The sequence below is a fragment of the Propithecus coquereli genome, unplaced genomic scaffold (genome assembly GCF_000956105.1).
Source record: "Propithecus coquereli isolate 6110/MARCELLA unplaced genomic scaffold, Pcoq_1.0 Scaffold12, whole genome shotgun sequence".
NCBI classification, from domain to species: domain Eukaryota; kingdom Metazoa; phylum Chordata; class Mammalia; order Primates; family Indriidae; genus Propithecus; species Propithecus coquereli.
Genome location: NW_012136080.1, coordinates 6,580,167 through 6,608,103, shown reverse-complemented (window position 1 = coordinate 6,608,103; position 27,937 = coordinate 6,580,167). Strand labels below are relative to the sequence as shown.

The window sequence follows — 27,937 nt, the reverse complement described above, 5'->3', positions numbered from 1 at the left end:
CATCAATTTGATGCTCACTTCTCTATCAATCAACTGAAAGCAGAGGAAGATTAACATGGCAGTTCCCATAGTAATCATGCAGAATGGGGAGAACTCGGAAAAGGAGGGCAACCCTACGAATCTTTATTAAGTGCTAGGCATTGCATAAAACACTTGACACATCTTATTTACTTTGCAAAATTATTGTTATTATTCCTAAAGATGAGGAAACTGCCTATAAAGCTCATGCTCTTGACCAAAACAATATACCAAAAACTGATCAGTTAATGTAAGGAATCAGTTCAATCTCTCTAATTATTCAAAGCTTAACCAGTTGTAGATTCCCCTGGGAATCTTGAAAGCAGCAAAACTGCTGCCATTAAATTGCTCAGCAATTTGAGCTGGTGGCTGTGCTTCCCCTCACTTAAAAAAAGGTAAAATCTAGCTTACTACTTCTAAATATATGGGGGTACCATTATTGGCCTATAAACTATGCACTTCCATATTCTCAAGGAAGTTCTTTAGGCTGCAAGGAAATGATACCAGAGGAAAACGTGGAATTTCAAATATGAAGGAAGCACAATTAAAATGATAAATACCTCAATAAACAGAATACGTCATTATCAGAAAATGTTTAAAAATATGTATGACTATTGAGAGCAAAAAATCTTAACATTATCTGGGAAGAAGTTCAACATACAGTTGTCTCTCAGTATACATGGAAGATTGGTTCCAGGAACCCCATATATACCAAAATTCACACATACTCAAGTCCTGCAGTGGGCTCTGTGAAACCCACTTATACAAAAAGTTGGCTTTCCGTGTATGTGGTTTTCACATCCTTTGAATACTGTATTTTCAATCTGCACATTTGGTCTGTGTATAAGTGGACCTGTGCAGCTCAATCCTGTGATGTTCAAGGGTCAACTATACTGTATTACATATATATACAACTATACTGCATTACACTACATAGCAACTATAACAAAGTGGGAGGAATAAGGGATTGTTTTTTTAAAAAACTTGAAATGGCAAAATATTAACTCTTAAGTAGACTGTGAAAAGGTACATCTTTCAGAATCTACTTAGACTGTACATGTATTTTTTAAATTGTTGTTGAGATCGGATCTTAGTGTGTTGCCCGGAATAGAGTGCAGTGGTGTCATTAGAGTGCACCGCAACCTCAAACTCCTGGGCTGAAGTGATCCTTCCGCTTCAGCCTCCCGAGTAGGTAGGACTACGGATGTGCACCACCATGCCAGCTGGCTAATTTTTCTCCTTTTTGTATAGACATGTTCTCACTATGTTCCTCAGGCTGGTCTCGAACTCCAGGCTGCAAGTGATCATCCTACCTCAGCCTTCCAAAGGAATGTGTATATTATACTGCCTAGACCAGCTATTAGAAAAATAAACAGAAACATAGTCAAAATGCCAAAAAATAACTTAAAACACATACAAAAATATATCCAAATGATCCATAAGAAGGAAAGGGAGAATAGAGAAACAAAAATTAGAGCGACAAACCAACCAAAACAGTAAAATGACAGACCTAAATCCAGCCATATTAATATATACATTAAACATAAAAGATCTATACGCACAAATTAAAAGATAGATTCTCATTCTAGATATAAACAAAAGACCTAATTATACACTATCTATAAGAAACCATTTTAAATATAATGATATAGCTATGCTAAAAGTTTAAAAGATAGAAAAAGATATCATGCAAACACTAATCACAAGAAAGCTAAAGTGGCTATATTAAGAGAATCCTTGGCTGGGCATGGTGGCTCATGCCTGTAATCCTAGCCCTCTGTGAGGCCAAGGCTGGAGGATTGCTTGAGTTCAAGACCAGCCTGAAGAAGAGTGAGACCCTGTCTCTACTAAAAACAGAAAAAATTGTCCAGGATGTGGTGGCACGTGCCTGAGTCCCAGCGACTCAGAAGGCTGAGGCAGGAAGACTGCTTGAGCCCAGGAGTTTGAGGTTGCTGTGAGCTAGACTGACACCACAGCACTCTAGCCTGGGCAACAGACTGAGACTCTATTTCAAAACAACAACAACAACAACAGAACCCAAAACAAGGAAAATTATGAGCTATAAAGAGGGACATTATACAATAGTAAACAGGTCAATTCACCAAAAAGACTGACAATCCTAAAGTATATTCACTTAATAACAGAGCTTCAAAGTATATACAAGGAAAAACATAGAACTATAGGGAGCCAGTGGGGTTGGCCGTGCCTGTAATCCCTGCTACTTGGGAGGCTGTGGCAAGGAGGATCACTTGAACCTAAGAGGATGGAATCAAACAGGATGGGATGGGGCGGGAAATAAATGAAAAAATAGAGAATCCACAACCATACATAGAGACTTCATTATTTGTCTCCCAGTAACTGACAGAACAAGTAGAAAAATCAGCAAAGATATAGTTGACCTGAAACAACACTGTCAAGCAACTGGACCCAATCAACATTTATAGAACACCCTACCTAACAAAAAAAGGGTACATGTTATTTTCAACTGCACTTGAAATATTCATCAAGATAAACCATATTTTGAGCCCAAACCCAAACATTAACACATTAGAATAAGTTGAAATCATATGAAGTATGTTCTCTGACCATAAGAGAATTGTTAATAACATACCTAGAAAATCCCCAAGTATTTGTAAATCGAATACTTCAGTAATAAAGTAGAATAAAAGTAGAAAACCACTTCTAAATAACCCATGTAAAGAGGAAGTCTCAAAGAACATTAGAAAAAGTCTGAATGAAATGACAATGAAATACAACATACCAAAATTTGTGGGATGAAGTTAAAGCTATATTTAGAAGGCAATTTATCTATTAAATGCTTGAATTAGAAAAGAAGGTCTCAAATCAATTATTTAAGCTTTCATTTAAGAAACTAGAAAAAGAGCAAAATAACCACCAAACAAGCAGAAGGATGGAAATGATAAAGATAAGAAATCAACGAAGGTGAAAAATAAAAAAATAGAGGAGATTAATGAATCCAATAGCTGGTTCTTCAAAAAGATCAATAAAATTGTTAATCCTCTAAGAATGACCAAAGAAAAGGACCAGTACCTGGACTAAAAGGAGATTATTAGTAAAAACTCCAATATCATGAACAATTCTATATACATAAATTCAACTATTTGGATGAAAAAGACTAATTCCTTACAAGGCAAAACTTACTCAAGAAAAAAACAGATAACCTGAAGTTTCACAGGTATCAAAGAAACTGAATCCATACAACTGAATTGCCAATAAAGAAAACTCCAAACCCAAATAGTTTCAAAGGCAAACTCTACCAAACATTTAAGGAAGAAATAATACCAATTTGCACATTTTCTTCTAGAAAACAGAAGAATTTCCATTTTGGAAACCAAGATTATTACTCTGACAGCAAAAGCAAAGACATTACAAGAAAACCACAGACTATTATCCCCTCGATCAACATAGACATAAATATCCTCATCTAAATATTAGCAAATTGAATTCAGCAATATACGAAAAGGATAACACATCACAACTAGAGTTGTAATGGAATAAACCAACTAGGGTTTATTCTGTGATCACGAGTCTCATTCAACTAGAGTCAACTAATATAATTCAATGTATCAGCAGACTAAGAAAAAAATCATAATTATCACATTTAACAAAACTTAACATCTGTTCATGATTTTAAAAAGTCTCAGCAAACTTAGAAGGGAACTTTCTTAAGTGATAAAGGGTATTTACAAAAGCCTACAGCTAACATGAAATTTAATGGTGAAAGACTGAATTCTTTCCTTCCAGGAATGAGGCAAGGATGTCTACTCTTGCCACTCCAAGACATAGTAAAATAAGTTAAGAAAGAAAAATTAAAGGCATATCAATTGGAAAGGAAGAAATAAAACTGCTTCTAGTCAAAAATGGCACGTCATTAGAAAATTCCAAGGAATTGACAAAAAAATCTTAGAATGAGTTTAGAAAATTGCTGAATGCAAGGTCAATATACAAAAAGCAATTGGATTTCTACAGACTAGGAATTAACAAATGGAAGTCAAACATTTTAAAAACTGTATCATTTACAATAGCACCAAAATGTAAAAAGGGGAGAAAGAAAGAAAAGAAGCACTTAAGTATAAATCTAACAAAAACTTGCAAGATTTGTATGCTGAAAACTAATCAAACTATGCATGAAACAAATCAAAGAAGACCTAAATAAATGGAGAGAAATACCATGTTCATGGATTGGAAGACTCTCTATTGCTAAAATGCCAATTTTCCCCAATTTGATGCATAGATTGAATGCAATCCCAATTAAAATCCCAACAGGATTCCTTGTAGATACGAAAAAGCTAAAATTTATGTGGAAAGGCAAAGAAATCAGAATGGCCAAAACAATTTAGAAAGAATAAAACAAAGTTGGGGGCCTCACACCATGTGATTTCAATAATTAACACACAGCTGAAATAATCAAGGCAGGGTACGAGAAAAAGAACAGACATAATCAGAATAGAGTCCAGAAATAAACCCACACGAATATGATCAATTGATTTTTGACAAAAGTACAAAGGTGATTCAACGTAGACATAATCTTTTCGACAAATGGTCCTGGATATCCATACGCCAAAAAAATGAACCTCAAACTCTACCTAACACCTTATACATTAACTCAAAAGAGATCATAGACCTAACTCCCAAATATAAAATTATAAAACTTTTAGAAGATAGGAGAAAATTGTGGGTTGGGCAAAGAGTTCTTAGCTGCAGCACTTAAAGCAAAATCCATGAAGCTGATGAATTAAACTTCGTCAAAATGAAACTTCTGCTCTGAGGAAGACACAGTTAAGAGGATAAAAAGATAAAACACACATTGAGAGAAAACATTTGCAAATCACATATCTGACACAGAACTTGAATTCAGAATAAAGAACTCTCAAAACTCAAAAATAAGAAAATCACATAACAAAATATGGGCAACTAAATTGTGCTGGAACAATTTGGTACTCACTGGGAAAAGAAAAAACCAAGAACAAAAAAACAAACTCCAAACCACTACCTCACATTATATGCATAATTTAACTGCAAGTATATTATTAAGCTAAATGTAAACAGCAAAATGTTAAAGCTCTCAGATATGAATATGGGATATTATCTTTATGACTCAAGTTAGAGAAAGACTTCTTAAGAAATCAAAAGCATTAACTATAAAGGAAAACACTGAAAACTTGGACATTAAAATTAAGATCTCATGTTCAATGAAACCATAAAGAGTTCTGAAAAGGCAAGTTGGAATGGGAGAAGTTATTTGCAACACACATAGCTCAAAAAGGGCTTTTATCTAGAATATATAAAGAACTGCTGCAAATTAATGAGACACAGCAGTCATTTTTTACTTCAGAGTTCTGTAAGGCAGAAGTTCAGGCATGGTGTGATTAGGTTCTCTGCTGAGGGTCACCATAAATTTGAAATCAAGGTTCTGTAGAGCTGTGTTCTCACCTGGAAGCCTGACTAAAGAAGAATCTGCTTTGAGGTTAATTCAGGCAATATTCAGTTCTTTGTGGTTCTAAGACTAAGACCCCCATTTTCCCTCTTGGCTGTTAATCAGAGGTCACCCTCTGCTCCTAGAGCCTAGACTGCCCAAGCCCTTGCCACATGATTCACTCTATCTCTGACGCCAGCAACAGAGAATATCCTTCACATCAAATCCCTCTCATACTTCTAATCTCTTACGCTCTTCGTTTCACACTCCAGATTCAGATTTAAAGAGTTTGCATGATTAGGGCAGGCCCTTCTGGATAATCTCACTCTCCTGAAGTCAACTGTGTGCTGTGCCAGATGACATAATGGAATGTTATTCCATCATATTTACAGTATTAGAACTTATATAGGGGACCATCTTAAAATTCTGCCTACCATAAGCAGCAGCCTGAAAAAATGAACAGAAGTTTTAAGATGAGGCAAAGGAGTTGGAGAAAATGTGGGTATAAATGATATCTGGAGTAAGGAAATAACATCCAAGGGCAGGTGGAAAAAAGCTTCTATATATGACTGGATTTGCCATTCCAGGATCCAACATGGTAATTGGTGCATATTATTTGTCAAAATGAATCAAAGTACCAAATTAAACAAGCAAATATTTACTAAAGAGCTTATATGCTTATAGTTAAAAGAGAAAAGATGAGAAATTTTTTATAATGCTAAGCTACTATACAGAATTTAGAGGTGACATGCCAGGGGTTACAACATAGACAGAAAACTAAACTTGACAAAAAGAAAACTGGGCTCTTACAAGAGATCTCTGCTAAATGGAAGTGACCAAATCAAATAACCCCAAGGGCCTTACTTTTGCTTCATCTGTAATAGAGCTGATTTAACTACCTGATCTCTAAGATTGCTTTTCAGTGCTGCTAATCCTACAAATGAAAGGCATGGATGGTTCTTGCCCTAGGACAAATCCATGTGGGCATTTTAGAATCTAGTTATTAATTCATGTTCTAATTTAGATACTGCTCTATAATTAATAATATAAAAAGACAAATACACAGAGCATCCTATTCTAAGTACTGAAATTATTCCATTCTACAAATTTAGCAGTAGATACTCCTAAGGCTTACTTGCTTCTTATAATACAAAATAAAACACCAAAATTATACATCAAAAACAGGTCCTGTAAGAATAAGAGGAAATAGGAGTACCATCAGCCAGAAGGTAGAATAGGAGTTCCCCAGCTCCAGTCCCCCTCAACAGAAACCCAACTAGGAACTATCCACAGACAAGAATATCTTTTTATTAATAAATATCCCAAAACTCAGGATCCTGTGACACTGAGACATCCCCTTGGACCACAGAACTGAGAAAAAGTCACATTAGAAGAGGAATAGTTTCATCTGACTTCATCACCTCTCCTTCAAACTGCTACAGTGCCACACAGAAAGGGTTTTCCTGGGCCCATGGTTTCTACAGTAGGAAGAGAGCTGCAGGCAAACATCCAGCTTCCCCAGCATCTTGGGATGTGTCACAGAAGGCTGACTTCTATCTTGCCCCATGGGGAACACTGGGAGTACCAACAAGCCTAGATCATCTGGATCAGTTACAATGAAGGCGGATGGAGGACACAGCAACAAGCTCGAGGACTCGGGCAATTTCTCTGCATTCTGGCTAACAGAGGTGTTCCACAGAGAGACTAGCCAACAGCATCACTCTGCAAGCATGTTTAACAGGTCTGCCAAGCTTGAGTACCTAAGCCAGCTTATCCGCCCAGTTTCAGTGCTCTGCTTACGGCTATTCCAGAACAGGAGGGCAAATTAATGGCTGCAAATATCTTCATAGGGGAGCATCTGGCCCTGTCTGAACCCAGTGGCCTAGCAAGGACCCCACCCAACCTTGGAGCTTTATATAAGGCTTCTTCAGGCCAGGAGGCAAGCCCACATTCACACATCTGCAGAGCATAGCCTCTGGCCCTGCCTGTCCCAACGGATGAGCAGTGACCCCCAGAGACCTCACCCAGCCTTAAAGTCCAGCCTGCAGCCCTGCCCAACTACAGATTCTTAACAGAAATACCACTCAGCCAGGGAAAATAGCCTGCAACTCTGCCCAATCAGAGGTGGTCATAAAGCCTGGCTGTTAGCTCCATGTCACCAGACCACAGAACACAGCCAGCAGCTCCAACTGACCCTATATCCTAGGTCCCAAAGCGGCCCAGCCTAATAAAGAACCCAACAGCAGGATCTGCCTGCCCATGGTGGCTACCACCTGCCCTATCCAGAATCCCAGGCTAAATACTAAAGATCTATCACCAGCAAAGAACACTTGCAAAGGCCAGGAGATGTGTCTGTTTCCTCAAATGTTCAGATACCAACACAAAGACACAAGAATTATGAAGAATCAGGGAAATATGACACTAACAAAAGAACCTCATAAAGCTCCTAATAACGGACCTTGAAGAAATGGTGATCTAGGAAATGAAGGACAAAGAATTCAGAATAAGCCCCGAAGTTTAGGGAACTATAAGTACAAATAAAAAATCAAATGAAATTTGACAATAATTTATGAAAGTAAAAAGGTAGACAAAGAAATAGAAACAATAAAATAAAACAAATAGAAATCACAGCAATAAAGAATATAATACTAATTGAAAAATTCAGTAGAAAGCTTCACTCATAGACTTGAATCAAGCAGAAATACTGGGCTCACAGACAGGACATTTAAAATTATTCAGTTAGAGAAGTAAAAAGAATAAAAGAAAAAGAATGAAGGGGGCCAAGGGAATTATAGGACACAATCAAGAAAACTAACCTTTGTATAACAGGAGTTGAAAAAAGAAGAGAGAAAAAGACCCAGAAAGCATACCTAAGGAAATAACAGCTGAAAATTACCCATATATGGGGAAAGATGCTAACATCCAAGTACAGGAAGCTCAGAGGTCTCTAATCAAAATCAAATCAAAGAGGAGTTCCCCAAGGCACATCATAATCTATCAAAAATAAAAAAAAATAGAATTCTCAAAACACCAAGAGATAAGAAACATATTATATACAAAGGAGTCTTACTAGAGCTATCAGTGAATTTCTCCACAGAAACCCTGAAGGTCAGGAGAGAAAAGGATGACATATTTAAAGTGCCGATAGTAGAAAACAAAACAAAACAAAACCTGCCAACCAGAAATACGTTACCCAGCAAAGCTGTCCTTCAGAAATGGAAGAGAAATAAAAACTAAGGAAGTTCACCCTCACTAGGCCTGCCTTACAGACATTGCTAAAAGGAGTTCTTAAAGCTGAAATGAAATGCTGATAACTAATAACATAAAACATAGGAAAGTAAAATAGTTGATGGTATAAGTAATACACAGTCAAATTCAAAATATTGTGATACTGTAAGGGTGGTACATAAAGCAATTTATCTCTAATATGAGGGTTGAAAGACAAAACTATTAAAAACAATGGTAGTTTCAATAAATTGTTAAGTGATACAAATTACAAAAAGATGTAAATTTTGACATCAAAATCATAAAATATGGCCGGGCGCGGTGGCTCACGCCTGTAATCCTAGCTCTCTGGGAGGCTGAGGTGGGTGGATTGTTTGAGCTCAGGAGTTTGAGACCAGCCTGAGCAAGAGTGAGACCCCGTCTCTACTAAAAATAGAAAGAAATTAATCGGACAACTAAAAATACACAGAAAAAAAAAAAATTAGCCGGGCATGGTGGTGCGTGCCTGTAGTCCCAGCCTACTTGGGAGGCTGAGGCAGAAGGATTGCTTGAGCCCAGGAGTTTGAGGTTGCTGTGAACTAGGCTGACGCCACGGCACTCATTCTAGCCTGGGCAAAAAGAGTGAGAGTCTGTCTCAAAAAAAAAAAAAAAAAAAAAAAATCATAAAATATGAGTAAAAGTGTAGTTTTTGTATGCAATTAAAGTGAAATTGTCATCAGTTTAGAATAACCTGTTATCAGTATAAGAAGTTTTATATAAGTCTCACGGTAACCATGGAGCAAAAACCTATAGTAGTTGCACAAAACACTAAAATATAGGATTCAAAGCATACCTTTGAAAATTGTCCAATTTCAAAGGACAGCAAAAGAGACAGAAACAAAGGATCTATAAAATAACCAGAAAACAAATTACAAATTGGCAAGTCCTTACCTACCAATAATTACCGTCAATTAAATTCTCCAATCAAAAGACATAAAGTGTTTGAACAGCTAAAGAAGAAAAAACAAGACCCAAATATATGCCGCCTACAAGAGACTGACTTTACTAGTAAAGACACATATAGAGCCAGCAGTCCCCAACCTTTTTGGCACCAGGGATAAGTTTCATGGAAGACAATTCTTCCATGGACAGAGGTCAGGGGGTGGTTCCAGATGATTCAAGCACATTACATTTACTGTGCGGTCAAACCTCTCTGTTAATGATAATCTGTATTTGCAGCTGCTCCCCAGCACTAGCATCACCGCCTCAGCTCCACCTCAGGTCTTCAGGCATTAGATTCTCATAAGGAGTGCGTAACCCAGACCCCTTGCAATCGCAGTTTACAGTAGGGTTCGTGCTCCTATGAGAATCTAATGTTTCCCAGTTTCCTAAGAAGGAAGAAGAAAAAAAGAGACTCTAATGAGGCTGCTAATCTGACAGGAGGCAGAGCTTATGCAGTGATGCAAGCAACGGGGAGTGACTGTAAATACAAACAAAGTTCGCTTGATTGTTCACTGCTCACCTCCTGCTGTGCGGTCCACCTCCTAACAGGTCAGAGACCAGTACTAGTTGGTGGCCTGGGTGTTGGGGACCACAGAAATAGAGCTGGACATGGTGGCTGATGCCTATAATCCCAGCACTTTGGGAGGCCAAGGCAGGAGGATCACTTGAGGCCTAGAGTTCGAGACCAGCCTGGGCAACATAGTGAGTCCCCATTTCTACAGAACAATAACAAAAAAAGTTAGCCAGGCCTGGTAGCACATGTTTGTAGTCCTAGCTACATGGAAAGCTGAAGCAGGAGGGTAACTTGTGTCAAGGAGGAGTTCAAGGCTGCAGTAAGCTATGATTGCACCACTACACTCCAGCCTGGGTGACAGAGTGAGACCCTGTCTCTTAGGGGGGTAAAAAGATACAATAGACTAAAAGTGAAGCAACTGAAAAAGATATACCATGCAAATAGAACCAAAAGAGAGCAGGTATAACTATATTTATATCAAATAAATACTTATATCAGCTATAGTTTATCAGACAAAAACAATAAAAAGAAGCAAAAGTGGTCATTATATAATGATAAAAGGGTCAATTAATCAAAATGATAAAAAAATTGTGACTATATGCACCTGACATGGGAGCATCTAAATATATAATTATTAAGTGATACCAAGACTCATCAAAAAGAAATAGGAGATCTGAATAGATCATTTAACAAGGAGATTGAATCAGTAATTAAAAAATAAAAGGTCTCCCATCAAAGAAAAGCCAACAATTTCATGGCTTCACTGCTGAATTCTCCAGAACATTTAAAGAACTAACACGAATCCTTTTCAAACTCTTCCAAAAAGTTTAAGTGAAGGGAGTACTTCTAAGCTCATTTCACAAGACCAGTATTACACTGATACCAAAGCCAGATAAGGACAATACAAAAGAAAAATTACAAACCAATATCCCTGATGAACACAGATGCAAAAATCCTCAACAAAACACTAGCAAGCCAAATTCAACAACACATTAATACAATCATTCATGTAGGGCATGGTGGTGTGCACCTGTAGTCCAGCTACTCAGGAGGCTGAGGCAGGAGGATTGCTTTAGCCAGCAGTTTGAGACCAGTCTGAGTTGCGAGTGAGACCCTATCTCAAAAAAAAAAAAAAAAATTTCACCATGATCAAGTGGGGTTTATCCACGGGATGCAAGGCTAGTTCAATTCATTCAAATGAATATGTGCTATGCATAATGTGACACACTACATTAACAGAATGAAGGATTAAAAACCATATGATCATCTCACTGGATACAGAAAAAGCATTTGTCAAAATTCTTCACTCTTTCATGATAAAGGCTCTCAAAACAGATTAGGTATAAAGGAAATATCCTCAACACAACGAAGGCCGTAAGTGACAAGCCCATAGCTAACATCACACTCAATGGTGAAAAATCAAAAGCTTTTCCTCTAAGATCAGGGACCAGACAAGGATGCCCACTCTCACCACCTCTTTTCAACACATAGCACTGAAAGTCCTAGCATGAACAATTAATTAAGCAAGAGAAAGAAATAAAAGGAAGAAAGAAGAAATAAGAAAGAAATAATAAGAAAGAAATAAGAAAGAAAGAAGCAAAACTGTTTGCAGATGACATGATCTTTCATAGAAAATCCTATAGACATCTCCAAAAACTGTTGGAACTGACAAATTAAGTTGTAGGATACAAAAATCAACATACAAAAAATCAGTAGCATTTTTATACACTAATAACAAACTCTCCAAAAAGGAAATTAAAAAAACAATCCCATTTATAACAGCAACAAAAAATAAATACTTAGGTGTAAGTCCAAGGAGGTGAAAGATCCGTACACTGAGGTGGGGAGGGTAGAATGAGGGAGGGGTTGGGCAAGTGGCTTGGGTTTCTTCCGGTTTTCTAAGGCCTAGAAAACCAGTGGGCCCAATGGAGCCTGTGGAGGCCAAAGCTACTGCCTGAGCTTTCCTCTCTGCATTGTAGCCCACTTTCCCTTTCCGTTCCACATTTGGCCACGGGGTGAATAGTCTCAGACTCTTCTGGGCTCCATAGTTAGTCACTAAATGAATGATCTGCACCTGGGGAGCACTTTCCTGAAGCCCCTTATTTACTCAAGCCTGTGGAGCCCCACAGTAGATTTTCTGGGCCTAGGACACACTTGTCGCAGGCTCTGCCTTTAAGTTACCAACGGATTTCTTTCCCTTTCTCTTGGTCATCTAGAGCCCGCCACCAAGTGAATTGGGCCCCATCCCCTCTGAATTTAGCCAACGCCCACCTTTTTTAGCACACTCCTGGCTTGCTTAAGATTGTAATGAGTATTGCTGTCCTGCCCCCTTTGCACATTGGAGGATGCAATAAACCATATACCCATTCATTCTAGGCGATTACCAAGCTCCACATTAAATGTTACTTCTTTCTCAAAAAAAAAAAGGTATACAATTATGATTTGTCAAATATTAATACTAATAAAAGAATAAGAAGTAGAGGCTGGGAGCGGTGGCTCACGCCTGTAATCCTAGCAGTCTGGGAGGCTAAGGCAGTAGGAGCGCTTGAGGTCAGGAGTTCAAGACCAGCCTGAGCAAGAGTGAGATCCCATTTCTACTAAAAATAAAAACAATTAGCCGACCAACTAATAGTAGAAACAAAAAATTAGCTAGGCATGGTGGCGCATGCCTATAGTTCCAGCTACTCAGGAGGCTGAGGCAGGAGAATCACTTGAGCCCAGGAGTTTGAGGTTGCTGTGAGCTAGGCTGATGGCACAGCACTCACTCTAGCCCAGGCAACAGAGTGAGACTGTCTCCAAAAAAAAAAAAAAAAAAAAAGTAGAGATGATGCCACCTACGATTGGATAAGTTTAATTATCAAATGCAATATCATTTATTTGGTAAGCTAACATACGGAGTTTCTTTTTCAAAAATACTGCTAGAGTACAACAGAAAATTGCCATTTCACAAAATAGGTAATGTGTAAGTCTGAAAACATTCAGTGAAATGTCATTCAGCTGCTTCAATCAATAAAATTCTTAATGCTCTATACAAAGCTTTTGTTTATTTGTTTGTTTAATTTCCTGAGTTTAGGAAACAATCTGGAGAGAAGAAAGGAGCTAGAATTCTCAGGACAGAATAAGAGAAGAGGAGAGAGTAGTGCAAGGAGAGAATTCCGAAGATCTGCAGAATATCTCCCAAGTACTCAGTTGAGTATTGGGTAGGACATGTGTGTCAAAATTCTACCTGAGCTGGTGAAAGAATCATCCAAAAACAATTACAGTAGTGTCTGTCAAACTTTTTTTCTTATTACTCATTTTAGATAATTTTTTCCCTAATCATTTCCCCACGAAATTTTAATGTCAATGTATTTCTAATTTATGTACTTTGGCCCTTTGGAGGGACACAACTTACTGGAATATGTAAGATTAGTCTCACCCACATAAGCCTACAAAGCATCTATTTGTGCTCAGTGGGGAGTGGTATCACCTCCAATGAGAATGCATGGATCACAGGGAACAAAGTGCCCTGTTCTAATCAGCTAGGCAGGGAAAACTCTTAATACCTGGAGCATGGGGTAGACTACTCTGGAGAAACTTGTTTCAGTAGTGGAGAATAATTAGGCTATTTTTTTCCTTCCTTTTTTTTTTTCTCTTTAAAGAGACAGGGTCTCACTCTGTCACCCAGGCTGGAGTGCAATGGCATGATCATAGCTCACTGTAACTCCAAACTCCTGGGCTGAAGTCACCCTCCTGCCTCAGCCTCCTGAGTAGCTGAGACTACAGGTGTGTACCACCATACCCTGCTAATTAAAAAAAAATTTTTTTGTAGAGACGGGATCTGGCTATGTTACCCAGGCTGGTTTCTAACTCCTGCCTGGCTCAAGCAATCCTCCCTCCTAAGCTTCCCAAAGTGCTGGGATTACAGGCGTAAGCCACTGTGCCTGGCCAGTTAGGCTATTTAGGTTAAATAAAATAGTATTTACATTAGGATAAAAGTTATAAAATACAGATAAATCTGATGAGACATACACAATGGAACTACAAAATACTGGTGAGAAAAATTAATGAACCTTACATTATATACAAATATTAAGTCAAAATATGACTGTGTATTTATACATGTGAACCCTGAAAGAGCCGATCCTTGAAGATGGGGCCTGAATTCAAACTAGAGTTTAGTGGCCATTTGCTGACTGGAGGTCACACATGTACTTTGTATTCCTGGAAAATCTCCCTATTTGCTCAACTTTGAGACTTTCATAGTTGTCTGTTCCTGTTTATGCTGCCTAAATCAACCAATAGAGACTGTGACATGTGTCAAAACATCAGAACTCAAAAAGCACCAACCAATCAGGACCAAGCAAATTTGCATGCCTTCTTTGCCTAAGACGACCAGAGTGGGAACATAGACGAGAACTTTATAAAAGATACATTGATAAACCCTCTCTTTGTTCTCTCTGAATGCACCTTTGTTTTGTACTGAAGGATGCCTCTCCTAGATTTGTAAACTGTTCAGTGGAATAAAATCTCTTTCCTTTTTAAAAGAAATTCCTTTTCAGTGGATGTGTTAACAATTGTGAAACTTAAAACTATAAAACTTCTAGAAAGTACGAGAAAAACTATGTGACAATGGGATAGAGATTTTTTAGATACAACACCAAAACCAAGATCCATAAAAGAATAAATTGGAAAATTGGACATCATCAAAACAAAAACTTGAGCTCTTCAAAAACACTAAGAGAACGAAAACACAAAAGAACTTGTATGGACAACATCTAAAGAACTCTGAAAACTCAAGAAAACAATTTAAAAAAAGATTGGCAAAAAATATTTGAAAAGACATTTCCCTAAAGATTATATATGGATTGATAAGAAGATCATGAAAAGTTGGTCAGCATCATTAGTCATTACAGAAATGCAAATTAAAATCACAAAGAGATAATTGCTTTTATTAAAATGTTATACAAAATACAAAATATTGGTGAGAATGTGCAAAAACTAGAATTCTTGTATCCTGCTGATGAGAATGTAAAATGGCACAACCAATTTGGAAAATAGTTAGGCAGTTTCTTAAAAAGTTAAACATGCACATACCATATGGTCCAGCAATTCACTACTAGATATTTACCCGAGAGAAAGGAAAGCGCATGTTCATACAAAGACTTCTAAACAAATGTTCATAGTAAGTTTATTTGTAATAGATAAAAAAGAGAAACAACCCAAATGCCTGTAAGGGGAGTAGATAAAGAAATTGTGTATATCATTACAATGGAATACTACCCAGCAACAGAAAGAACTATTATACACACCACAGATAGATGAATCTCAAAATAATTATGCTAAGTGAAAAAGGAGAAGATACATTTGAAGCAATAATGACTGAGAACTTGCCCAAATGAATGTCAGACCAAACCAGATCCAGGAGAAAACTAAGAAAAATGTCTCCTCAAATACACCTAGGCATATCATATTTAAATTGCAGAAAATTAAGAGAGAAACAAAAAACCCTGAAAGAAGCCAGAGGAAAAAACCACTTTGCCCATAGCAGAGCAAAGATAATAATTATCTCTGATTTCCTCAGAACAATGGAATCAAGAAGAATGTGGAGTGAAATACTTAAAGCAATGAGAGAAAAAAATACCACCAACTTAGAATTCTGTATCCTGTAAACCTGCCTCAAATAGTAAAGGAGAAATACTTTCTCAGACAAACAAAAATTGAGAGAATTTATTGCCAGTTGAACTGCCTCACACGGAATAGTAACAGAAGCTCTTTAGAGAGAAGAAAAATGTTATTGTCAAACTCAGTTCTACATAAAAAAGGGAGAGCACTGGAGTAGGAATAAGTGAAGGTGAAATAAATAATCTTCTTAGTCTGAATTGATCTAACAGATAAATTTGTTCAAAATAATAGCAATATAATTCAGTAAGCTCATATATAAGTGAAAAGAATGACAGCAATGATAAAAAGGAATGAGAGGGAAGAATTAGCATTATTTTGTTATCATTAAGTCCTTGCACTACTCATGAAGAAGTATAATGTTATTTTAAAGTAGACTTCTATAGATGTAAATGTATATTGTAAACTGTAGGGCAACCACTAAAAAAATTTAAAAAGAGGTATAACTGATATCCTAAGAGAGAAAATAGAATCACATGAAATGCACAATTAAAACCACAAAAGGCAGAAAAAGAACAGAAGACAAAATAGGGACAAAGAACAATGGCAACAAATATAATACAAAACAGTACCAAAATGATAAACTGTAATCCAACTATAACAATAATCATTTTGAATGTCTATGGTCCAAGGACAGCAATTAAAAAGCAAATATTGTCAGGCTGGATCAAAAAACAATATCCAACTATATGTTGTCTATAAGAAATCCATTTTCAATATAAAGACAGGTTAAAAGTAAATAAAAGTAAATATAAAGACAGGTGAAAAGTAAATGGATGGAGAGGATTCTGGGAATATGCAGGACTGAAAAGCACAAGGAAACTGTCTCCCCAACTAGAAAAGAATTGTATGGGTACAATCTGCCCAAAGTAATTATTTTGAAACTCTGTAGTCTACTGAAGGCTTGAAACTTTCAGGGAAAGACTTACAGGGGTAAATCATGATTTATTTTGGTCATGGTAAACTGTGACTAATTTCAGTCAATTTCAGCTCTTAGCACAGTAGCAGCCAGGGATTCCCCAACCCTCAGTCCCATGGCAGGCACCTGTGCCCAAAACTATAAAAACATAAAACCATAAAACTCCTAGAAGATAATATAGGAGAAAACCTAGATGACCCCTGGGTTTGGTGATGACTTTTTAGATATATCAAAGATATATCAAACAAAGAACTGTTATCCAAAATATACAAAGAAGTCTTAAAATTCAATAATAAGAACACAACCTGTTTAAAAAATGCGCTGAAGACTTTAACAGATACTTCACCAAAGAAGATATATGGATAGCATATAAGAAAAGATGTTCTACATCATATGTCATCAGAAAAATGCAAATTAAAATAATAATGAGATATCCCTACACATCTATCAGAACGGCCAAAATCCAGAACACTGACAACATCAAATGCTGGTAAGGATGTGAAGGAATAAGGGGGCTGTCATTTGTAGCTGGTGTGAATGCAAACTGGTACACAGCCACTTTGGTAATTTCTTACAAAACTAAACATACTCTTATCTTATGATCTAACAGTCATGCTCCTTGATTATACCCAAAGTAGTGGAAAATTTATGTCCCCACAAAACCTGCACATGGATGTTTACAGTAGCTACTGTCAAAACTTGGAAGCAACTAAGATGTCCTTCAGTAGGTGAATGGATAAACAGTGGTACATCCAGACAATGGATTACTATTCAGCATTAAAAAGAAATAAGCCATCAAGCCATTAAAAGACACAGAAAAAACTTAAATGCATATTAATAAGTGAAAGAGACCAATCTGAAAAGGCTATATTCTATGATTCCAACTATATGACATTCTGGAAAAGGCAAAACTATAGGGACAGTAAAAAGATCAGTGGTTGCCAGGGATTGCAGAGAGAAATGAATAGGCAGAGCACAGAGCATTATTATAGCAAAAACTACTCTGTATGAAAACTATAATGGTAGATACATGTCATTAGTTATTTGTCTAAACCATTCAATGTACAACACCAAGAATGAACCATAATGTAAACAAACCATGGTCTTTGCGTGATGATGATGTGTTGATGGAAGTTCATGAGTTGTAGCAAATGTACCACTCTATTGGGGAATGTTGATAATGGGGGTGGCTATGCATATGTAGCAGCTGGGGGTTTATGGGAAATCTCTGTACCTTCCTCTCAATTTTGCTGTGAACCTAAAACTGCTCTACAACATAAAGCCTATTAAAAAAGAAAAGCTAGACAAAAAAGGACACATTATAAAATTCCATTTATATAAATCTCTAGAAAATACAAACTATAGTTACATAAACAAGTCAGGGTTATCAGAGGAGGGGAGGAAGGAAGCTATTCCAAAGGGGCAAATGGAATCCTCTGGGAGTAAAGGGAATGTAAACTATTTTGATTGTGGAGATGGTTTCACAGATACATGCATATATCAAAACTTTGAAATTGTACATTTTAAATATATGCAATTTATTATGTCAATTATATCTCAATAAAAATGTTAAAAAAAAATAGGCTGAGGTGCTAAGACCTTTCAGACCAAAGTAACTTCAGTTCATTCTGAAATTCAGGACATAATTTATGAGATTTTTGCTAAACTACGTAACTATCACTATCTACATATTATTATAAATATAAATAATTATCAGTATTTCTAAGTATGCAAGTATTGATACTTGATCTCTATAAAAATGCCATTATTTACCCACCACTAATTTGTATATACATGTCCACTAAAATAGTTTTCAACACAGAACCTAGAGGACACATAGTCTATCTGGGAAGTTGATAATATAGTTAATAATTCATAATAAATACAAACATTCTAAAATTTTTGCTTGTCCACTGAAACAGAATTTTTGTTTAGTGAAAATATCCCATTTATTACCAATGAACAAGAGTAATTACAACTCAAATGCTCTCTAAGAGACTAAATAAATTTTAGTATAAATACACAACACTATGTAGCTATAATGAATGAGGAAGGTCCCTATAGACTAATATGGACTGACTCCTAAAATATACTAGGGATGAAAAAAGGAAAATGCAGAACACATACATAACACGATAACTAAAAAATACATGAGTGGAATATAAAAATAAGTCATCATCAGCTTCTAGCTGCAAAAACTGCTGGTTCTAGTGGATAACACCTTTGTTTCAGGACCACCATCATAGTCATTTAGTCACAGTAACATACACTCATTTATTGATCTTGGAGGAAATCTGAACACTGATGAAGAAAATTTAAAAATTTGAAGCTGGAATCTAGAGGCACTGGGTACAGTTGATGAGAGGTGTTACTTCTTTCCTGATGGAAACAGTTATTTCTTCTCCCATGCCCTCCCTTCCACTCTGTGTTCCATAGAAGCCAGTTGCAAGTTGGGTGGATACACCTGACATGGGGACACAGGGCCATGGGCTCCAATATTAATTGCTGTGAATAGCTACAAGAGAAGACCATGTACACACGTATGGTTGTAGGACAGAGAGTGCAAATAACCTCAAGTAATGAGTGAAGAGGTTTTAAGAGCTCAGAAACATCAACAGCTTGGTATACTGACAGCCAGCAGAAGTGTCATGTGGCCACTAAGAAAGATTTGTTGGTGAGTACTTCTTGATAATTTTCAGAAAAGGCTAAAGAACTTTGAAAAATGAGGGAAAGCGGCACTCAGGAAACCTGTGGAAATTTAGGGTTTACTACGATACATTAAGTGCCAACACTATTATTACAATAAAAATGAAAACGAATGATACTGGACACATACATGTATATATGTATTCATGAATATATTTGCTGAGCACTTCACCTGAAAAAGGATCCCAGAAAGCACTTTTGAAAACTTAAGGGATGGTAACAATTTGAAGAACTGCTTTGGCAAAAGCAATCCCAAAACGTTCTTGAATGATAAAGTACATATAAATTCAGGAGCGAATAAGCAAAATATACGAGGTAGCATTTTCAAAAAAAATATAAAGTTACATGATACTTAATCTACAGATCTACTGCCTAGCTCTTAAATCAACTCTTTTGAGTTTAAAAAGGGTCACTCGAAATCTAAGCATTTCCTTTGTTTAAACTCTAAAAACAATTTGGCTGGATTATAATTGTCCCTAGTGTAATACTACTTTGAATGACTTTTTTTTATCCATCCAAAAAATATGGCACTAAGGGAGTCTTGGGTATTCACTTGTTTCCAATGCTAAAATTTAACAGCATTTGGTGTTATGAAAATTAGGATTACATTTGTATCGCAGCTTAAAAGACAGGAGTCCATAGGGCATAGACATAACTTTTAGGGGGTAAAAATCCATATTTGAACCATGACTGCTTTGTTTATTTAGCACAAGAAAAAATATTTCCTCTCAACAACATGCTTTATTTCCCCACATACTGTTGAGTCTGATAAGGGTTCATATTCCTGTTCTACTATGCTTATTGATCCTGCAGATTTTGTAGCCTTTGTGAATTTTAGTTTTGTCACCTATTGATGGCATGGAAATGTTAACCTACTAACTTTACAAGATTGTACTATGAGTTAAACTGAGTAACAGAAAAAGGCTTATGCATATGTCTGTCTCAGAAGTATTAATAATTTCTGTCACTCTGGATTAAAAACAGATTCTACTTACAGAAAATAATTTTCTTATAAAGCAGAAATGTGGTATCATTAATATTTCACATTATATTATTTGGGTTCCATTACATGGTATTAAGTTCTAGTAAATCCTAGGGAAAGGCATTTATTATTATTTTGGCCATATAAATCTAGAAACACAAATGAAAGATTATGGGCAAAAACAGGAGGTCATTCAAAGTCATTCAGATTTTTTATAGCACCCTAAATTTGGGGTGGGCAAAGACCCTGAAGACAATTTAACACCATACATTTACAACAACAAAAAAAATTAGTGCTGAAGCAGTTAAGTGGATCTGCTCAAGCTGTATAGCTAATAAGGTTAAGAAATATGAAAGCCAGCAGGGTATGGTGGCTCTCGCTTGTAATTCCAGCACTCTGGTAGGCTGAGGCAGGAAGAGGATTGCTTAGGGTCAGAAGTTTGAGACCAGCCTGAACAAGAGTGAGACCCTGTCTCTACAAAAAACAGAAAAACTAGCAGGGCGCAGTGGTATGCTCCTGCAGTCCCAGCTACTTAGAGGCTGAGGTATGAGATCACTTGAGCCCAAGAGTTTGAGGCTGCAGTAAGCTATGACGACGCCACTGTATTCTATCCTGGGCAACAGAGCAAGATCCGGCCTCAAAAAACAACAAAAACAAACACAAAAAGGAAATATGAAAACCTAGGCCCTTCAATTTATAGTCTAACTGTTCATTACATCATACATACCACTCTACCTTTCAAAAATTGATTATATTTCCCCTTCTTGGTTTATAGTGCTTTTCCCACATCTAAGGTGACTTATTTTTCCAAAAGTTTGCTGTATCACTATTTTTAGGCAATCAATAATCTTCCTCTGTTAGGTTACCTATCCAAACAACTATTTTCCCTTTCTTGCTTCCTATGAAAATCCTGATTTACTCCTGGCAATATAGTCAATGAAGATGAACCCTTATTACTGCTCATGATGAACCATGATTGATCTAGCAAAAAGCTAATCGCATTCTACTTTGCTGGAGGATTAATTTAGACTGATTCTGTAACCAATGGAACCTCAGGAGGAGGTTTTTTGGGGATTCTGGAAAAGATGTTTTTCATGGTTTAAAAAAAAAAAAAGGAAATATATAGGAGTCCCCTTTTCCACTTTGGTTGTTTGACATAACTACATGATGCCAAAAGTCATCTCTTTACTATGAGGAGAAAGCCAAGAGTCTCAGAGAGAAGCCCTGATATTTTTATCTTAACCAACCCCCAAATGGGAATTATTACACAAGCAATAAATCTCTATTTAGTCAGGTAGTCAATTATTTGTGACCAAAAGCCTCCAAATAAAAAACTCCATTATTTTCTAGTGAAATCATCTTACCTAACTTCTACAATACAAGACTTTGCCTCATACAAAGCAATATGATCTTTAAAATTAGAGTTTTGTTAAAAATCAGGTGTGTTACAAGAAAAATGCTGATTGGTGGTTTACAAAATTCAAAACTTCAGGATTTGACTAAAGAAAAGAATCTAAAATTAAATAATGACTATTTAACAATATAGAAACAAATTTGAACTGATATCCATTCTAAAAGTTTATAAAAACTTCAAAAAACTTACAAGAAGGCTTATTTTCAAAGCCAGATGTTATTCTTCAAATACTTATTTAAATAACCTTATTTTAGAAAAACTGTATCATCATACCAACAAAGCTTAACAATATTTTATTATCCATTACAAGTCAGTGGATTTTACATGACAAAACAGTGTAAGTTTCACTCCAAACACCCACTGCTTCTTAAAATGCCACATGATTTCCTTATTATGGAGGACAAAAACAGAAAAAAATTTGCCATCTTAAATTAGAAGAATGACCAAAGATTTAACAAATCTTAACATTATGGCAATACTTTCAACTACTAAGAGTCACAAGGGAAATGGCCTAAAAGCAATCATAAAATTATCTGTCAAAAACCTGTGTTATCACCCAAGACAACTGTCAAAAAATTACCCTTAAGAAGGTGCTACTGATGAATAAAGTGATGCTCAAAATAACTCTGAATAATTTTTTAAAATTTAGTATAATTTGATTAAATATAACAGAAAAGCAATGTTGACTATAATGAACTTTGTAATAATGGAGAAATTGGTCACGGTAAGTGGGATCATAGTCAAACTTCCTCACCACGATAAAATTTGTTAGTACTATTAAAATAAAAGAAAAACAAAAAACCCTAGAATTAAACAGAAGGCCTGTTTTCCAGGTTTTCATAAATCTATACCCCTGTAGCTATTTTCTGTTCTAAAAAAAGTAGACTCTCCAGGACAGGCTGGGTAAAGTGATCCATTTCAAATAAATAAATCCTGAATTAGGTGCATGTTTCCAACTAAATATAAACTTAAAAGCAATTCACTTAGAAAAGGTTTAAGAAAAAAAATGTAACGATAGCATTTTGGTCAGTACCCAACATTAGAATTAACCATTTCAGCCAATGATTCAAATCTATTCACATAATCCATATTTTAAAAATAAGGTAAAAACTTTCTATATCTACCTAAGATTAAGTGGTCACAGTAGTATTGTATGAAAATAAGGAGGAAAGATGAGAGCTCAAAATGAGCTTGCACAGGGTACTTTCTTAGAACTATAGTCATTTCTGTCAGTTGTTTTGGTGTTGCTACAGCAACTTTATGAATCATATGACTCTACTCCCTCAGTAACTCAGGGGTACATTTGTTTCCAGTAAAAATATATACATTAGTAAATTATGTACTTTCAGTCACAGTTTAGTAAATTAAAGAAACTACTGGCCACTGGAGAAACATATAAAAGAGAAAATTATCCATATATCCACTTTTTCCAAAACTGCCCACGTGTCAGTCCTAAATATTAAATCTACTATATCTTTAGGTTTGAAAACTTTTCGAACAATATGCATATACTGAGACTACTCAGACAAAAATTAATCAAGAGTTTTTGCAAAACGCTCACCATGATTGTTCACAGAAAGCAAAGTTTATTTTATAAATAATCAAGTTAGATATGTTTTAACTTAAAAAGAACTCTCATCTGAAGTACACACTAAACTAATGGTGAAGTGTCACAATTTCTTCAATTTACTTTCAAATAGGGTTCAGCAAAAAAAAAAAAAGAGGAAAAAAATACACATATATGTAAAATCTGTGTAAATATAAGAGAAGGCAAATATGGCAAAATATTATCAAGCTGAATCTAAGTGTAGGGTATATGAGTAGTCCAGAGTATTTTTTTCAACTTTCCTGTGTTTGAAAATTTTCAAAGTAAACAGCTGGGAGAACAAAGGAACCTAACTGGCTTCTAGAACTCTTATATTTTAGTTGTTACCCTGAATATATGTCCAACGTTTTCCTTTTTATCCCAATATCCTTCTGCCCTTATTTAAAACAACCGTTACAAAATTGTGGGGTTTTTTAAAACAAAAATCATGATTCTAGGAAAGAATTTTAAAAAGTAGTTTAAAAGGCTGGTTTCAGTGAATTAATTGTTTTACCTGAAAGTTAACATCTTCTTTCTTAAATATTAGTGCTCGAACTTCATCAGGATCTCCATTAAATATTGCTTGGACCAGGGATGGCTAAAATATAAGAGAGTAATAAAAACATTAAGTCACACCATGTGGATGATTCTAAAGATATTTCTATACGTAACTTCTAAATCTAAAAGTGTTCTTCACTGCAGCAATAATCACTTTTTGACATTAACCAGAAGTTTCATGAAGCCAAATCATATAACAATACAGGATTCTTCCTTAGGGAGAAAAAAAAGAGGGCCTAACCTTAAAAAAAAAAAAAAAAAAAAAAATCAATTCAGTTTGACCAAAATTAGGTAGCATGATAAACACAATCAGATTTTATTTCTTATAAGTGGAAGTCTTTTGTTTGTATATGGTAAAAAGAAAGATTCTTCCAAATACAAGTGTGACATCTCAACATCTACTTGTGAGATAGAACTTGTCAAGCAATTCCCACCCCATGAAGAAAGGACCCTTTGAAAAGGTCTGTTCACACTGAAATAACTTGCATAGGTTATCATTACATGTATAAAGACATAAATCCCAAGAAAGCAAACCTGGCAGTTGATGAAAATAACTACTATTGAAAGATCAAAAAATACTATATGCCTGAATAACATGAAGACAAACACATGCATGTCTAAATATAACTTCCTAATCGACGACACAGCTTCTCTGATAAGGTATCATATTATACTAGTCGAATAAGGAGCCACTTGACAACAGCATTAAAAACAAGGTTATAGATGAAGAATAAATCATATAAAGATTCTTTTTCATATAAAGTCTTACATGTAAATACATAAAATTCATTACAGAAACGGCCATGCAGTAGTAGTAGTAGGCAACTTTTCCTAAAATATGTAGAGTTCCTGATTCTTATTACGTCAGTTTCTAAAACCACAAAATGAAAACAGAAACATGGTTGCTGTAACTACTATTTCTCAAATTATTTTTTAAAAATCTTAAGAGATTAAGACATAGTAGTCTGAAATGTCATCTAAGCATTGGAAAAAGTAAAAAAATAAATGTGTGCTTTTTATACACAAATAATATTGCATCATATTTACATATACATTGCTTTGAGTCTGTAATGAAACTAGTGGAAACATTTATTGTTAAAAAATAAAATTAACACTACTAATTCAGCAGAATACAATAACATAAACTCTCATATCTTACCAATACATTTCCAGAAGGTGGAGAAGGTAGGGATTTGTTTTCCTGTGGCAATTTAGAAATGAATGCAGGAGATTCATCTTCTACCTCCTCCAAAACAACAATACACACTCGACTCATTCGCTCTTTTAAAATGCTAAATTCCAAGCTATGTGATAAAAGTCACAGTTGGAAGAGCACAAGTAGTTTTTCCTCTTCTGTACAATACTTATAAACATTCTCTGAACAGCGCAGCTGGTTTTTTAAAGTTAAGTACTACTGGAAAAACTGAAGTTTAAAATTATGACTACATAACCTGTAACTTCCTAAAAATAATAAAATTCTATTCTTTTCTGTTGGGTTACTGCAATACTTAAAAGAAATTTCACATCAATATGTCAGTAATTAAAACTGAGTCCAGTATAAGCTTGTTTAAAAATATTTTCCCCTACCAAAATAGCCATATTGCTCTATCTCTGAAATTTAATTGACAAAATGATCATTGTTTTTGATGACACAAACACCACGCGATGAAGAATGAAATGAGAAACAAGTGCCGTGACAGAGATGATCACAGCTATACCCACTCTTGCCCGCAAGGTCATATAGTTACCAGAAGCTGGCTTGCTTATAATTGAAAATAAAAATAAAATCTCACTATTCTGTTTCCACTTCTAATTTGTCTTCATTTCTTTAGCTTCACTGGTTTTTACAGATAGTATCCAGAAAAAAAAAATAAAGATCTAGAGCTCAGCACAAATCCTGAAAATGAAGCTCAGAGGTTGACAATTCTTTCTGTGTTTAGGAAAGGGGGAAAAAAAAGAAGCACTCTGCATTAATAGCAAAGCTGCAGTACATTTACATGTGATGAGTCAGACCACAAGAGACAATAGGACTCTTGGTACTAGAATACAGCTTGATTAATCCAGATTTCCCATATAATAGAAGAAACGCAGATAGCTTTATTCCCATCGATAGCATAAGCAAGGCAGAGCGTTCATTCTTTCTCCCTTAGGCAGTTGTCTGTGGCTGCTCCAGCAAAAGGGCACAGGCACCAGGCAGAAATGGTGTTAGTGGAGAATCCTAATACAACAAGCAGGCTGCGAAGGAATTAGAAGGCATCTGAGCTCAAATTACTGCTTCAGCTTTTTGTTTAAAAAAAAGAGAAAGAAAAAAAAACCAGTAGTTTATCATTCCAGTGTTTCCTTTGATCTCCACATGAATACAGCTCCCATTAAATAGTCTTCATTCAGAGGAAAAAACAGCAGACTGTGCATCTTCTGGGCCAACTACTTTATTCAATCATCTGCTTCTGTGCCAATATAGTTTCCTTCCCCTGTGAAAACCGCTACAGTTATCCTTTTTCAGTAGATTTCAGATGCTTTCCTGTTCATCAGATGATCTTGCAAAACGCCACTGACATTCCCAAGTGAGTAGATCCTTAAAAATATTTACAGAATCTCAGGATCGGACCCACAGGAGCATTCCAATTGAGCAACAGTCTGAAGAGCAAAGAAGACTGCAGACCCGCAGGATGAAATGCCTAGTAATGCTCACATGTTACACTTACCAGAGATCTGAGCTACTGCTCAGGATGTAACTTCCTCTAACAGAAGAAAAAAATAGTGCATTTGGACAGCCTTCACAATTAGAAGGTTCATGCCAGTTCTGTGACTAATCCAGATCAAACTGAAAAATTCTATAACCGAAAAATGAGTGCGCTTTTAACATTTTCCACTAAAAGCCACAAGGAAATCTGGTGTACTGCCTCTGCTGACTAACACCGGTTTTAGCAAGTAAACAATTCCAAACAGCTTAACTGCTTTCGTATGTTACAATATAGCAAATGTTTAACCCTATAATGACAAATGCAGTTAAGAATGTGTGCAGTGAACCCAAAAGAGATTTAGAAACAAAAGAGAAATATTTTATGAGATTATAAAAATCATGGAACAAAGTTATGGTTTTAGTTTTATTTTTACCAAGACCATTTTTAATCTGCCAGATGTTATTTTTTAGAATGCAAAGACATTTTTAAGATTTTCTAACAATTTTTAAATTGGTAAATTTAGCCAATCATTGATTCATATTTTTAAAGTGAAAAATAAAAATTCCATAATGTAGAAATCATAACCAAAATTCTATGAATATTTGAATTTTCACTGATTAAATGAAATAATCTTACCTTCCCATCTGGATATGGAATAAAGCCTTAAAAATCTGTTAAATAGCTATAAGAAACGATTGTCCTTGGTCCTGAATTATCTATGTCAAAAGGGCATAAGGTAATGCCAAAAAAAAAAAAAAAAAAAAAAAATCCCTCCCTGTAAAATTATTTTCCCAAAGCTACAAATAAGTATCAAAACCAATCATTTTGTAGTTGGCTTTTTCCTCTTTTCTCTGTTTACTCAACAATGAGGATATTTCCCAACAGAAAACTTACAAAGAAAATACCATGGTCCCTCTTCAATCTGTGTTCTTTCTTCTATTAACTAGTATTTTCATTGATAATAAGTTTTTTTTTTTTAACATTTATGATATGCTAGGTGCTGTACATGCTCATCTAATACAATAACCTTGCTATATTCTCATATTACTACAGGAAAAAACTCAGATATGAAGTATTTTACCCAAAGTTATGCAAATTAGTAAAGTTGTGTCTAATTCCAAACACATGCTCTTTCTAAGCTATTCTGCTCCTACCGAGTACACACACACACACTCTCTCCAGATCTTTGCAACCTATAAAACTAGCTTGTAAAAGTGAGCTTAACAGGTACCCTAAACAGTTATGAAAAGTTT

The 27,937-nt window shown here is 35.6% G+C and overlaps 1 protein-coding gene across 2 annotated transcripts in view; it reads right to left on the bottom strand.

Annotated features, from left to right (window-relative positions):
- The window catches only part of ANKRD28 (ankyrin repeat domain 28), a 204,467-nt gene that overhangs the window by 114,559 nt on the left and 61,971 nt on the right, over positions 1 to 27,937 (bottom strand). For both annotated transcript variants that reach the window (XM_012664118.1, XM_012664124.1), the window contains one exon: positions 23,957 to 24,040. In XM_012664118.1, coding sequence (XP_012519572.1) covers positions 23,957 to 24,040 — 84 coding nt within the window. Of the gene's footprint in view, positions 1 to 23,956; positions 24,041 to 27,937 lie in introns of those variants that run through there.